Source organism: Hippoglossus stenolepis, chromosome 10 (genome assembly GCF_022539355.2).
Source record: "Hippoglossus stenolepis isolate QCI-W04-F060 chromosome 10, HSTE1.2, whole genome shotgun sequence".
NCBI classification, from domain to species: domain Eukaryota; kingdom Metazoa; phylum Chordata; class Actinopteri; order Pleuronectiformes; family Pleuronectidae; genus Hippoglossus; species Hippoglossus stenolepis.
Window position 1 is genome coordinate 1878899 of NC_061492.1, and position 13673 is coordinate 1892571.

The 13673-nt window shown below is 47.8% G+C and overlaps 2 protein-coding genes across 5 annotated transcripts in view; both read left to right on the plus strand.

Moving 5' to 3' along the window:
- The window catches only part of syne2a (spectrin repeat containing, nuclear envelope 2a), a gene marked incomplete at its 3' end in the record, with an annotated part of 28463 nt that extends 24071 nt beyond the window's left edge, over positions 1 to 4392 (plus strand). The window contains exons 17-23 of the mRNA XM_047341680.1: positions 1 to 119; positions 373 to 537; positions 1194 to 1334; positions 1430 to 1531; positions 1648 to 1821; positions 2201 to 2359; positions 2455 to 4392. The exon at positions 1 to 119 is cut by the window's left edge and continues 81 nt beyond it. Of these exons, the coding sequence (XP_047197636.1) occupies positions 1 to 119; positions 373 to 537; positions 1194 to 1334; positions 1430 to 1531; positions 1648 to 1821; positions 2201 to 2359; positions 2455 to 4392 (2798 nt within the window). The remainder of the gene's footprint in view (positions 120 to 372; positions 538 to 1193; positions 1335 to 1429; positions 1532 to 1647; positions 1822 to 2200; positions 2360 to 2454) is intronic.
- A 320-nt stretch (positions 4393 to 4712) lies between these two features.
- The window catches only part of LOC118116641 (nesprin-2), a 53442-nt gene continuing 44481 nt past the window's right edge, over positions 4713 to 13673 (plus strand). For 3 of the 4 annotated variants that reach the window (XM_047341771.1, XM_047341772.1, XM_047341774.1), the window contains exons 1-19: positions 4713 to 6597; positions 7049 to 7183; positions 7397 to 7522; positions 8021 to 8214; positions 8475 to 8544; positions 8739 to 8839; positions 8926 to 9046; positions 9123 to 9422; positions 10002 to 10597; positions 10686 to 10841; positions 11044 to 11194; positions 11334 to 11492; positions 11678 to 11845; positions 11930 to 12031; positions 12122 to 12322; positions 12409 to 12616; positions 12730 to 12842; positions 12951 to 13153; positions 13251 to 13358. In XM_047341771.1, the coding sequence (XP_047197727.1) occupies positions 4756 to 6597; positions 7049 to 7183; positions 7397 to 7522; positions 8021 to 8214; positions 8475 to 8544; positions 8739 to 8839; positions 8926 to 9046; positions 9123 to 9422; positions 10002 to 10597; positions 10686 to 10841; positions 11044 to 11194; positions 11334 to 11492; positions 11678 to 11845; positions 11930 to 12031; positions 12122 to 12322; positions 12409 to 12616; positions 12730 to 12842; positions 12951 to 13153; positions 13251 to 13358 (5054 nt within the window). In that variant the 5' untranslated portion in view covers positions 4713 to 4755. The remainder of the gene's footprint in view (positions 6598 to 7048; positions 7184 to 7396; positions 7523 to 8020; positions 8215 to 8474; positions 8545 to 8738; positions 8840 to 8925; positions 9047 to 9122; positions 9423 to 10001; positions 10598 to 10685; positions 10842 to 11043; positions 11195 to 11333; positions 11493 to 11677; positions 11846 to 11929; positions 12032 to 12121; positions 12323 to 12408; positions 12617 to 12729; positions 12843 to 12950; positions 13154 to 13250; positions 13359 to 13673) is intronic. The other variant, XM_047341773.1, reaches the window with a different exon arrangement.

The window sequence follows — 13673 nt, forward strand, 5'->3', positions numbered from 1 at the left end:
TCAAGAGCACCATGGGCCGGGTCCTGTCCGCCTGGGACTCGTACAGCGACTGCCTCAGCTCCCTGCAGGCTTGGCTTGAGCAGAGCTCTGCAGCACTGAGCCCGGGCCACAGACCAGCGGTACCGTGCATATAAAGACCTCGTAGAACATGTGCAGTGATGCTAATCCTTGTTTTCTCTTGATTAAAGTTGTGTTTATTCAACGAGCTGGTTCGACAGCTAGCTCCACCCACTACAACTCAACCAATGAGATTATTTCAGCCTCCAGCGCCGTTCTGCTTTAGGAGACACATTTGGAAATCTAATAAGATAGAGCAAAACACCCTTTTCATACAAACCTCGATATTGAAATTGATGTATTTGTGATTTCCAGGTGTCGTCTGAAACTATGGCCGAGTGGGGCTCCCGACAGGCCCACTTGAACGAGGTGGGCAACCTCCTGATCGAGTCCACAGACCCTCAGACCAGCAGGAGTCTGGCGGAGGAGCTGCGCCGGCTCAACATGCACTGGGCCGAGTTCGTGAAGAAAAACACTTTTGTAAGTTAGCGAACAGGGGAAACCTGGTTAGTGAGAAGCAGTGACTCACTTTGTTTTGCTGTTGAATGAATGAATCACGCACTTGCTTTTCAGGTCAGTTGTCAATTAACTTAATACATTTTTCTCTAAAATGAAAGTGCTGCAGAGGATATATGTGATAAAGCTTGTGCTGTGTTCCACTCTTTATATTACACTGTTTGTCTATTTCCTTCTCTGTGTTGGCCTAGTTTCTTCTGTTTATCTGTTCTAGCGAGCACTGACAGCAGGATCTAGATAACTCGATGTCTCATGGCTCTGGAATTAAAGGTGTAATTGTGCCATTGTTCATTTAAGGGAGTGACCTCAAGTTTGAAAGTGCTGCTCCACCTCTGCTTTTCTTGTGGAGGTTATTTTCAATGTGAGCCCTCATGGCTTTTCATAACAATGAGTTATTAAAACAACTTTCATCAATGGCTCAGTCAGAGAAACTATTTCTTCAGAACAATGTGGTATTATGAGGGAGACAAGTGTCATTAAAATACCAATAACAATGACCAAGGATTAAAAGTTACATTAAAACACCAAATACGCCCGATTGGCTAATATGGTAAAAGCAAGAAATCCCATTTTGTCTGTCACATTATTGAGTTTTTGGGGTTTTCTCTCTGTTAAAATAGGACAACGTGTCTGAGCCCAGCGCCGACGTCCAGACCAGAACCCAGGACCCGCAGGCTCTGATCAGAGAAGCCACTCTGATTCTCAAAGAGCCTCTGGAGGCGATGGCGGGCCCTTTGCGCACCTACAGAAAAAGAATACAGGTAGGAGCCAATCATTGCTCCTTATACACACTGTTGTTTACTGGGAATGACGACAGTATCTCTCTAGAATGAACTGTTTGCTCTCTTCCCTTCAGTTCATCACGAGGAGGCTAAAAGAAGTGGATCTGGAGGCTCTCGCCCCCTCCCTAGAATGTCCAGCAGATCAGATACAGAAGCTGAAGTTTGCTTTACCTGACGTATGAATGATTTCTTTCTAACACCTTCATTCAGGTGTTTTTTGTAGCATACGTCTGTTTAATCTCTTTAACTACATATGTACTGACTAAAAGTCTGTTTGTTGAAATGTCGCCAGGTGATCCAGACCCTGTTGGAGACGGAGCAGGTGTGTGTGGAGCTGCAGCACAGTGTGTCGGGTCTGGACAGTCGTCTGGCGGAGCTCCTGCACTGGGAGACGGAGGCCAGGGAGCTTTACCAGCTGCTGAGGGCCGCACAGCGACAGCAGCGGGGCCAGGACCCAAGAGCCAGGGTAAGAGATCTGAGACATGTCCTGATGCTTCTCTAACTTCTTTATGATATGCACATGTAGGTTCGTTTTAATGAGGCAGCTACCAAGAGGAAATGATACACACTCATGCTCATGTGATTTAAAATAACTGACCCAGACAACTCTTGACTGGAACTTGTAGGTTTGGTAATGAACGAACTTATAACGACCCTTTGAAGTGAAGATAAAATAAAACACAAATAATGTAAATCACTTCCATCTTAAAAGAAACTGAACCTTGTGTTAGAAGAAAATGAAAAAGAAGAGAATAAAATATATATTAAAACAAATTATCTTTTTCAAAATTAGCAACTGTACCTTGCAAAATATTCAAACTGTTAGTAACCTTTTATTCCTCCAGGCCCTGATTTCCCGTGGTCTGCAGCTGGAGGGCCAGGTCGTGACGGAGGAACAGGACCTGCAGGTGGTGGTGATGACCAATCAGAAGAGCTCTCCCATCCGGTACCTCCATGCCTCCGCTATGCAGGACAGAGTGCGGGCAGCTGTTGCTCAGTCTCAGGCCAGTGGACTTTTGCAAGAAAATTTATGTGAAAGAAAATATTAACATAATATTACGACAATGTCAGGTTTTCCAATGTGTGATTTCAATTCCAGGAGGCTGTTGGCATGCTGAGCAGCCTGGGAGCCAGAAGAGACAGAAGCAGGAGCCCCCCAGAAGGAACTCCTCCATCAAAAGTCTTCATCCAGGCGAAAGATAAGCCTCAACATCTGAGACAGTCGGACACCAGACAACCAACTCAGCAGCCGGAGACAAACGTAGTTTCTCGTCAGTCTCATGAAACCTTTATTCCAAAGATAGTGGTGCAGGAATACAAAGAGGTAAAGACGACTTCTCCTCCAATGCCATACACATATGCACAAGCTTTGATGCAGACCAGGACAAAGTCGCCGCCAGAGGGCCGAGCTGAAGCGTGGTCGACGACTGTTTTGCCAAAACAACAGCAGTCTCAGGAACAACGGTTCGTGTCGCAGCAGCAGCAGCAAGATGAAGAGCTTAACAGACAAAAGGAAAAAGAAATTCAACAGCAAGAACTCAAGCAGCAGCAAACACAAAAAGTGGAACAGCAGGAGCAGCGGCCAACACAACAACAGCAGCAGAAGCAGGAACAGATAGAAAAACATCAATATCAAGTTCAGCAGCAGGTGGTAACTTGTGTACAGGTCGAAACACAAGTCAAACAGGTGCTGGAGCCCAACAAACAGCCACATGTACAGAAGCCCCCTATAAGCGCCACTGAGATTAAAAGCAGGAAGACTCAGGCCATGCAGAACCGGCCCTGGCTACAGAAACCAGTCTCAGGGGAGCATAAACCCCCAGACAAGGATTCTGCTCAGGACCAAACTCAAGGTTCACAGCCAAAGTCAGAAAAACAAATGCCATCAGTAGAAATTGTTCCTCAGCAAACAGGAAGTCCCAAGTCTCAACCTGAGGCAAATGCAAAGGCTCCTAATCAGTCGCAGCAACAGCAGAAAGAGAAAGCACCGCAACCTCAGATTCTTTTTCAGCAGCAGCCAGAACAACGTCAAGATCAGCAACAACAGGAAAAGCTAAAACAATCACAACAACCACAGCCTACCTTTAAACAGACACAACCAGATTTCGATGCCAAGGCTAAATCCAAGATTGTAGCTGTGGCTCAACCTCTCCCACAATCTAAGGTACAACCCCAAACTATGGTTCAGTCTACATCTCAGACAATAGTCCAAGTACAGTCAACAAGTGTGTCCCAAACTACAACGGACACCCAGCACCCACCGGACACCATGTCTCAAACCAGAATGAGCCAAATTCAGTCACAGACACAAGTCATTCCACCGCCCCAAGGCCCTGTGAAGACACAGTTATTGATCCAACCACAGACACAGACACAGACACAGCTACAGCTTCAGTCTCAGGCTCCGTCCCAAACATGTATCCCAGCTGAACCTCTGTTCGGTATCCATGGTGCACCTGTAGCTCAAGTGCAAACATGGGCTCCAGTCAGATCTGCTTCCCCTATGCAGGCTCCAGTACAGGGCCAAATGCAGCCTCCTGTGCCATTCCACGTTCAACTTCGTACTCATCCACAGTCTTGGGCCCCTGTCAGGCCCCCCTCCCCTAGACCACCTACACAGGCCCAGCCTCAAATGCACACTCAAGCAATTGGTGATGCTCAAATCCATGCCCAGTCAACGGCCCATCCTCAAGCCCATCCTCAGTCACTGGCCCATCCTCAAGCCCATCCTCAGTCACTGGTCCATCCTCAAACCCATCCTCAGTCAATGGCCCATCCTCAAGCCCATCCTCAGTCACTGCCACCATCAAGCCCATCCTCAGTCACTGGCCCATCCTCAAGCCCATCCTCAGCCAAAGGTCCATCCTCAAGCCCATCCTCAGTCACTGGCCCATCCTCAACCCCATCCCCAGCCAAAGGCCCATCCTCAACCCCATCCTCAGCCCATGGCCCATCCTCAAGCCCATCCTCAGCCAAAGGCCCATCCCAGCCATCCTCAACCCCATCCTCAGCCAAAGGCCCATCCTCAACCCCATCCTCAGTCCATGGCCCATCCTCAAGCCCATCCTCAGTCACTGGCCCATCCTCAAGCCCATCCTCAGTCACTGGCCCATCCTCAAACTCATCCTCAGTCAATGGCCCATCCTCAGCCAAAGGCCCATCTTCAAGCCCATCCCCAGTCCATGGCCCATCCTCAAGCCCATCCTCAGTCACTGGCCCATCCTCAAGCCCATCCCCAGTCCATGGCCCATCCTCAAGCCCATCCTCAGTCCATGGCCCATCCTCAAGCCCATCCTCAGTCAATGGCCCATCCTCAAGCCCATCCTCAGTCACAGGCCCATCCTCAAAATCCAATGGCCATCCTCAGCCAAAGGCCCATCCTCAAACTCATCCTCAGTCAATGGCCCATCCTCAAACCCATGGCCAGGGTAAAACCCATATTCAGTCGATGGCCTGGCCAAGTCAGGCTGAATCTTTGACTCAACATCAAACCCAGACTCAACATGTTGTCCAGCCTCAGGTTCATTCTCAGCCTATGACTCAGTATTCTACACATGCTCAACCACCAGTCCAGCTCCCAGGACAAATCCTGCAGGGCCAGCTTCAGGCTTGGACTCAAGTCAGAGCCTCATCTCCAATATCTGTCCAGCATCCTCAGGCTCAACCTCAGCTGTTTCCACAGGGTTACCCCCAGGCACAATCTCCATCCCAGCAGTGGACACACAAACACGAACTACAAAATCAAGCCTTTAACCAGCAGAGACATCCCACTCCTCCATCATACATTCAGCAAACAGATCAAGCTTCACAGGCTCAGGCCTATTCAACAGTTCAGGTTCCACCACAGTGGATCCAAACTGGGCCCCAGCAAGGACCTCAGATAAGGACCCCTGGGTATTCTCACATGGGGCCATTATATACTCATCCTGAAAGACAGCCACAAATACAACACCAAGCCTTGGCTCAAACACAACCCCAGATGAGGCCCCAAAGTCCCATGCAACAACAGATGAGATCTTATAATATTGTTCAGACACAAGGCCAAGTACAGCCGCAAACTTCTGTTCGCCAGCACCAGCCTTATCCACCGTCTCCCTCTCAGCAATGTTCACAGGTCCCACATCAGCCTGAATCTCAGCATCATCCTCAGACACAAATTCAAATACCTCAACAATCACAAGTGCCACATCCAACCCATCCTCAGTTTCCTTCACAGCCCCAGGTCCAAACAAAGCTGCAGGCTTCAGCCCAAACACTCATTCACACACAGCCACCGGTACAAGCAAAGCCCCAAGCTCAGACTCAGCCACCTCCTCCACAACCCAAACATCAGACCCAGCTCCAACCACAGCTTAAAATTCAGTCAGCAGCTCAACCAAAAGGTGAAATGCCTTCACAGCCGAAGCCTCTTGACCAGTTAGCCCCACAACCAGAGGCTCAATCCACAACTCAAACTAAGACTGGATCACTGCCACAATCTGTACCTGAGGTCCAGTTGCCACCACAACCCACAGTTCAGTTACCAACCACACCAAAGGATGGATCACCTCAACAGTCCAAGTCACAGCCCCAAACAGCACCACAACCTGAGACTCAAATACCAACTCAACCGAAGGTTCATTCACAAAGCCAAACTAAGACTGGATCACTGCCACAACCTGTACCTGAGCCCCAGTTGCCAACACAACCCACAGTACAGTTACCAACCACCCCCAAGGATGGATCCCCTCCACAGTCCAAGTCACAGGCCCAAACAGCACCACAACCTGAAACTCAATCACCATCTCAAACAAAGGTCCAGTCACCAACACAACTCACGTCCCAATCTATGCCACAGCCCATACCTCAGGCACAGCCGCCACCACAGCCCCAACTTCAGGCTCAGTCACCACCGTTACCCAAGGCCCAACCTAGCACACATTCCAAGGTTCAATCACCCCCACAGGCCAGACCTCAGATCCAACCACTTCCTCCACAGCCCAAAACACAACAGTCCCAAACCATTGTGCTCTCTCAGGTCAATGTGCTACCTCAGTCCCAGGCGGAGTCACCTGACCTCATCAAACCCCCGGCGCTGGCCCAGGCACCTCCACAGGCTTACACAGAGGCTTACGCCAAGGCCCAGGCTTTGGCCAGAAACGGCTTTGAGGAGGCTAAGCACTGCCTGCAGGAGCACATCCTGGAAGCCATCAACGTCTTCAGAGACAAACGCATATCAGCCGAACAGGTGTCAGTGAAAGAGGTAAATCTAATTTCTGATGTTTCCTCCTGATTCTATACCGGTCTTCATTAGTGCTGCTCTGATACACAGCACTCCCATAGACTAAAAAAAAAACGTCCTCCTCCATGTTAGTGGGTGGGATGGACCGAAAGAAAAAGTAAGTTACTGGGATATTTTGGCTACATTTCTGGATAGTGGGAGTGGAGACATGTCGTCCATCTTTATATACAGTCTCTAGGATCTGTAGTTTAAACGACGAACCCAGTTCATGGAAGCTGCGTTTGTTGCTTTCAACTCAGTGGCTGGTTGGACAGAAATCTGCAAATACACAGGAGAAGTTTGATGATTTAATAACTTTAAATAAATGCATATATTCCTCTCATCAGATGTGTCAATGACAAATATAACATTTTAAATCGACCAGTTTGCAAGGAGCCATTTTGACACTGCCTGATATGCCTTTCTCCTTCAGGAGACCCTGAAGACCTTGGACCCAGAGTTGCTGGAGGAGTTCCTGAGAGCAGCCAAGGGCATGGAGGCCTTCTGTACCCCCCCACAGCTCAGAGACATGGAGTTCTTCACCCAGTCCGTCAGATCTCAGTGGGAGGTGGGACACACACTCTGTTAATGCGTGAAATGTTTGTGTGTGTTCACATGTGTTAGTTACAATGAGGCTTCCTCGTGTTCTTCAAGATACAAATGTGTCATATTCGATCTCATTCATGTCTTTAAAGCATAAATGTACAAAAACCTTGTTTTGACAACTGTGTCCTAACATGTCCCATGTTTTATTTTGAATTTGTTTCATGATGTCTCCCAGGCCGTGAGAGCTGAGATCTCAGGCTTTTTGCCACAAATACGGTTTGAAGTAACAAGGAGAGACTTTAACTCAGCTGCTGGTCAGTGTGAGATGCACTTAAGCTCCCGATTAGACAAAGAAATCCAGGTAGTTGATTTACTAGAACTAAGGTGGAGGTGTGATTCGGTGGATAGGTATTCTGCAAACTTACCTGCTCTACTTGCCTAACCTTTCTTTCCTGCTCCTTCTTTGTTTGCCTCCGAGGAGCGTGACGGTGAGACTTGGTGACTTTGTACTGGTTCCTCTTTAAGAGACTGCTGTTTTTGTTGGCGTTTGTCGAGAATTACTTACAACACGATTTAGTATCTTGGGTGTGGGCAAGAAACTTTTTCGTAGTTATATGAGAACAATAAGAATTAAAATAAAAACAGCATTCTTTCACTTTTTGTGCAGTTCAATTTGTTGGGGTCGGCTTTTGCATTGGACTACATCTGTCAAGCTGTCATAATAAAAATATAAATAAAAAATGTGATTCGATTAGATTGTGCACCAGTGTAAAAAATGATATTGTGACGTTGTGCATGGATGGAATGTTAAACCTCTGGCTGTAAAAGCAGTAATAACCATGCTCACTGTTCTCAACAGGCTTGTTTTGCAGTGGATGGCAGCTTTGCCCAGGCGGGGCAGCACCTCCAGGCCCTGAAGGAGTTGTGCGACACCCTGAGCCCGGAGGACGCTCACCGCCTCGCCCAGACGCAGCTGAGGGAGTGTGAGAAGAGGCTGGCGGCCATCCAGCACCAGTTCAGCGGAGACCAAGACGCACCACTCCCTGATCCGAGGTGCGTTATCAGAGTCAAATATGTTTTTCTGAAGAGCAGGCGGTGATGGCAGATTGTTAATATGACCTGAATGTTTTAAGATTAAGATGAGTGTGGGGGTTTCTACGTTGCCTTTTATACAAACAGAGACATTTTGTCCATTTAAGTCCTTGAAACTTCAAACGTCAGACTTTCATCTTCCACTTGCGGCTTTTCCGCAATTGAGATTAAAATGTTTTGAAGGAAAAGCAGGAATCACCGTCCTCGTTTCCTCTTCACAGGATCCCTGTTGCCTTCAGTGAGGACGTGACCACACAAGAGGAGCACGAGATACCTCAAGTCTCAGCTGAGGTATGACTCACTCCCTTTGAAACCTCACATTCCCAAGACTCAACCCAATTAGAGCCCCTCTAAAAACGTGTTTTTTCCAGTGAATGTTTTCAGACCAATGTTCCAGGAACAAGCGTTTCACATTTTCTTGTTATAAGCATTTATACCTGGAAGCAGTTTGAATGAAGAGATAACAAACTACTCATGTTTTTCAGGTCTCCCAGGTGACAGTGCAGACGGTCAGTGTGGAGAGGAGGGAGGTTGAGAAGCAGACGTCAGTAGAGGAGGACATCACCAAGAAGGAGGCTTTAGAGAGGTACGCCTTGATAACACAACGTACATCATACTATTTGGATTCTCAGTGTCTAGCTTGACGTTTTTTACTTGTTTTAAATTTGACAGATATGAGAATTGTAAGAGGACCATACAAGCCCAGCTTTCTAAAAACGAACAGAGCCTGAAGGACATCCCCTCGGACTCCATCTCGCTGAAGGGCTTACACACACGTCTGCAGGAAATACAGGTGCAACACATGATTGAATGTTCTTGTTCTATATTTTTAGTCAGCACAACATGCTAATATCCACTTTTTCCCGCAGTTCTTGAGGCAGGAGACGGAGTCCCTGTGGTCCGAGTATGGAAACCTGTGCTCCCAGTGTTCCCAGTTGGGTGGAAACACCGGTCTGGAGCAGGAGAAGGCGGAGCTGCAGGAGCAGTGGCGCACGCAACAGTGTAACCTCCAGAGGAGAGGCAGCTCGCTGGGCGCTGCCCTCAGACAGGTTGACTCCACCGAGAACCACATGGTGGACTTCACCGACCGTCTGGACCGGTACCTGAGGCAGCCCAAAGACATCAGCGCCTTCACACTGGCCAACACCAACATCCTGAAAGATATTAAGGTCTGATGTGTTTTGTTTTTATTCTTTCACACAAACGTGATATTATCGATATTATTATTATAATTGACTATAACGGATGTGTATGCTAAGAACAATGAAACCGTACTACAACCATAAACCACGTATTTAAAAGTGGACGACTCCCCTAAAGTGAATGCAAAGCGTCCTGATCGCCCCCTGGTGGCTGGCTGCAGTGTAGGTCATAAACCCTGCCTCCTCCATGTTAGCAGATAGAACATGGATCAAACTAAATTCAAAGTATATGTTAAATACTTTTTTTAAGTTTGCTTTTATTTAGTTATTTGATGATATAAAAGTGGGTATGATTGATGGCTGAGATTGACTCATGATTGGTTGGTCCCACGGCTCCACCCCCTGATCACTACTGTGCAGACACAGGTTTTTTTGCTTCTCAAATCTGTAGGAAGTGAACAGTGTTGGAAGGAAAAGTCTGAAGCTAATAGACAATAGCAGAATTTTCTGGAAAGAACAAGAGTTCATTCTCAGCTTTGGCAGAAAACGGAATCTCACACTTCTGTCGTCTTATCTCACTCTGTGCTTTGTCTCCCTTTGCAACAGGAACTAGATGAGAACATCCAGAGTGAGCTGGACCAGCTGTCCCGTCTGGACCCTGAGTCCAGCGATCTGGACCCCAGGGACTGTTTCCCTCTGTCCCGCGAGGTCGAGACCCACAGAACCAGCCTTGATCAGCTCAGACAACAGGTTCGCAAGAGTGAGGCCTCCGCCCGCGCCCTCGACCGATTCCTCATGTCACTACGCACTGTGGATGAAGACATCTCCGGAGTCCAAGGCGCCCCCTGCAGTGATTCTACGATACTGCAGGACGGTCGATCCAAGCTGGCTCTGATCAGGCAGAGCATCGACAGTCTGAAAGAAAAGGCGCCTCAGCTGGATCTGCTCCTGCAGGGAGCCAGGCTGACGGTCACCAGGGATGGTGTCCCGGCCTCCTGCCTGGACATGGTGACGGCTCTGCTGAGGCGGCTGGAGGAGGCTGACAGTGGGTTGGCCATTCAGCAGCAGGGGCTCGTCAAGGAGACCCAGAATAAATCCCTGGGCCTGAGGAAGAGGGCGCTGCTCGCGGAGCTGAGGACGTTGCAGGATATGATTGAAACACAAGGCCTGAAGGAGCCCAACATACCTGCAGTGCACCACAGGTGTGTGTTGTGTGACTGATGCAACAACTTAAGTTATATCAATGATGGTTGTAATTCTAATTTAAATGTATTATAATGTCTTTCCCAGGCTTCGTGCCCTGTCAGATCTGGAGGTCCAGCTGCAGGCCCAGCATGCCGAGCTCCAGAACCTCCGTGAACTTCAGGAGAAACAGGGAGGAGGAGAACACCTCATGCAGGAGCTGGAGACGCAGTGGAAGGACACTCACAAAGGTTTTTCTGACAGGTGCGTTTGGCAGGAGAAGCAATAAATCACACAAATCACAATTAATGAAGCTTGTAGGAGAAACTGACTCTTAAAGTAAAGCTATTCTTACAATACTGTTAATAAGCTAAGGTGCATGTGACGGATGCTCCTCTTGGCCCAAAGCAGTGGACGTGTGGTCAACAGAGGCTGAGACATTAATCGTCTTTTCTTCCTCTTGCAGGAAGAAGCGTTACACCGTCCTGCTGGAGAATCTGAAGAAGTTTCAGAGCTGCTGGAGTCACCTGAGCAACACCCTGCAGAGAGTGGAGCAGACCATCGGTGATCAGGCCTCCTACATGGGCAAAGACAACCTGCAGAGAAGTATAACCAAGGTGAGTTCACAAGATACCTGTGTCTGAATCTGACATTTCAATTTTCTGCAGACACATTGTGCCGACACATTGTTCAAGGAGACTGATGTTCTCTGTGCGTTCAGGTGAACTTCCCATTAACACGTGTACATTTCTCCAGTTCATTGACATCAAGGAGGAGCTGACTGGTCTCAGGGAGCGTATGGAGGAGATGAGAGGTGTTAGCAAGCAGCTGCAGTCACAACTGAAGACGATCCCAGACTGCAGCGAGTCTGCGTACGAAGCCGAGGCTGACACTCTGATGGACAACTGGCTGGACGTAAGAATCTGTGCACGAAGCTTTCCAGAGAAATGAGAGAGGAACATGTGGATATTTAGCTTCTGTTTGCAATTTAAAATGTTTGATTTCTGAAATAAATGAGAAATAAAAGATTTTGTGTGATCCTGCTGACAGACAGACAACCTTCACTGAATGCTGTTGTTTTCTGTCTGCTGCTCGTTCAGGTCACAGAGAAGACGGACGCGTGCATGGACAACCTCAAAGTGGGACTGGAGCTGTGGGAGAAGCAGCTGATGCTCGGCGGGGAGGTGGACAACTGGGCAGGAGCGAAGCTCGCCCTGTTTGCAGCGAGCCATCCCTTCTACAACGAGCAAGACGTTCTTGCCATGAAGGTGAGATTTTTGATGAGGTGAAATTCACAAGGCTGGTTTTTATTTTGAAGGACACCTTCAGCTATTTTACACTTCGCTTTACAGGATGAGATCCAAGCAAATGAGGAGAACATTGAACATTTCCACAAGAAGTCAGTGGAGATCCAGGAGATGCTGCAGAGTCAGGAGGCTCCGCTGGAACTACAGGTGAGTTAGAGCATTACAAAATCTCCTTTCACAGTGTTTGTGTCCTTTTCTACGGTGTTTGTTTCAACCCTGCTCCTCCTCTCACTGCAGGTGATGGAAACCCAGCTGAGGAAGAGGATGGAGCAGGTGAAGGAGCTGTTCACCGACTGCACAGACGTCTTTGAGGAGCTGATAGCTGTGAAGAAACACCTCGCTGAGAAGATCGACGAGTGTCAGTCAGCTGTGCAGAACGTCCAGTGTTCTCTGAGTAAGATCGATGCTTCCGGACCAAACGTCGAGGTCCAGATACAGGTACACATAGAGAAACGTACAGAAGCTTAAATAACATGTCAGTCAGAGAAGTGAAATGTATTTTCATTATATGTTGTCTCCACCAGGATCTGGTTACTGATCTGGAGACTCAGGAGCAACAGGCCGAGGCTGTGTTGAAGGAGGTGGGGTTGGTTTCCAGTGTGGCCAGTCCCCAGGCGCTGGAAGCTCTGTCTGTGGACTGCAGCCGACTGAGAGAAGCCATCTCCCGCACCAAGGACATGATTCACCTGAAGAGAGAGGAACGGGACAAGGGCCTGCTCAAAGTGCTCAAAGGTTTGTGATTTGAATCGGCTGTGATTCATCTCTTGAAGCTTAATTTGCCTTTTGGGTTTTAATTTGCACTTAATACATTTTACTTGATGTAAATGGTCGTAACGTTTCCTCAGATGAGAGGCAGTCCTTCGAGGAATGGTTCCAGGATTTGCAGCTTTGTGTCAACGAGTGCTTCGAAAACCCTGAGAGCAAAACAGATGTGGAGACGTCTCTGCAAAGACTCACCGTGAGTGGACGACTTAATGATGATTTAGACATCCATGAATCTATGTGATCTAGGTCTGATTTCTATATGAATAAAGATGGATGGGTCGGTTTCTCTTGTGTGCATCAGGCTTTCTTAAAATCCAAGGATGCAGAGCGACGTCTGGATCAGATGAAAGTTCAGCTGGAGAAAGGCAGAGAGCAGATTCCTCCCCAGCAGCTCTCTGAGCTCAGCGGCTGGATGAAGGAGCAGCAGGAGGAGGTGGGAACGTTCAGAACCCACTGCCACAACAGGCAGCAGCAGATGGCGTCACTGCTCAGTGACCTGACCAGGTGAACTCACGGATCCTCAACAGACCCAGTTCACATTAACATGAATCACTCCTGCAGTGAAAAGAGAGTAAGAGTAACATGTTGTTTTGTTCTCTAGTTTACAAAAGCAGCACGACAGCTTCCGCGAGTGGCTGCAGACCAAAGAGAAACAGTCTGTGGCGTCGGACAAACAGAGACGACTTCTCAAAGAGCTTCAGGATGAGAGGTGACATTAATCATACAATCAGATCTCCAGCTTTAACGTGTAGTTAAATGAGATATACAAATTGATATCAATACAAATCTGTGCATAACACACATACAGTGAAGGTGTTAAAACATTTTAGTGATGTGACTGATGTTTAGAATTTAAAAAATCTGAACCGTCAGACGTAATAATCCCAAAGTTATCACAAAGGTTTGTCCTGAGGAACGACATTGTACAGATAAAACAGTGCACATCATGAAATTATATGATAATATGAATATGAGTAAAAACACCAAATACAACAACATATTCAATTTAAATTGGAGGAACAAA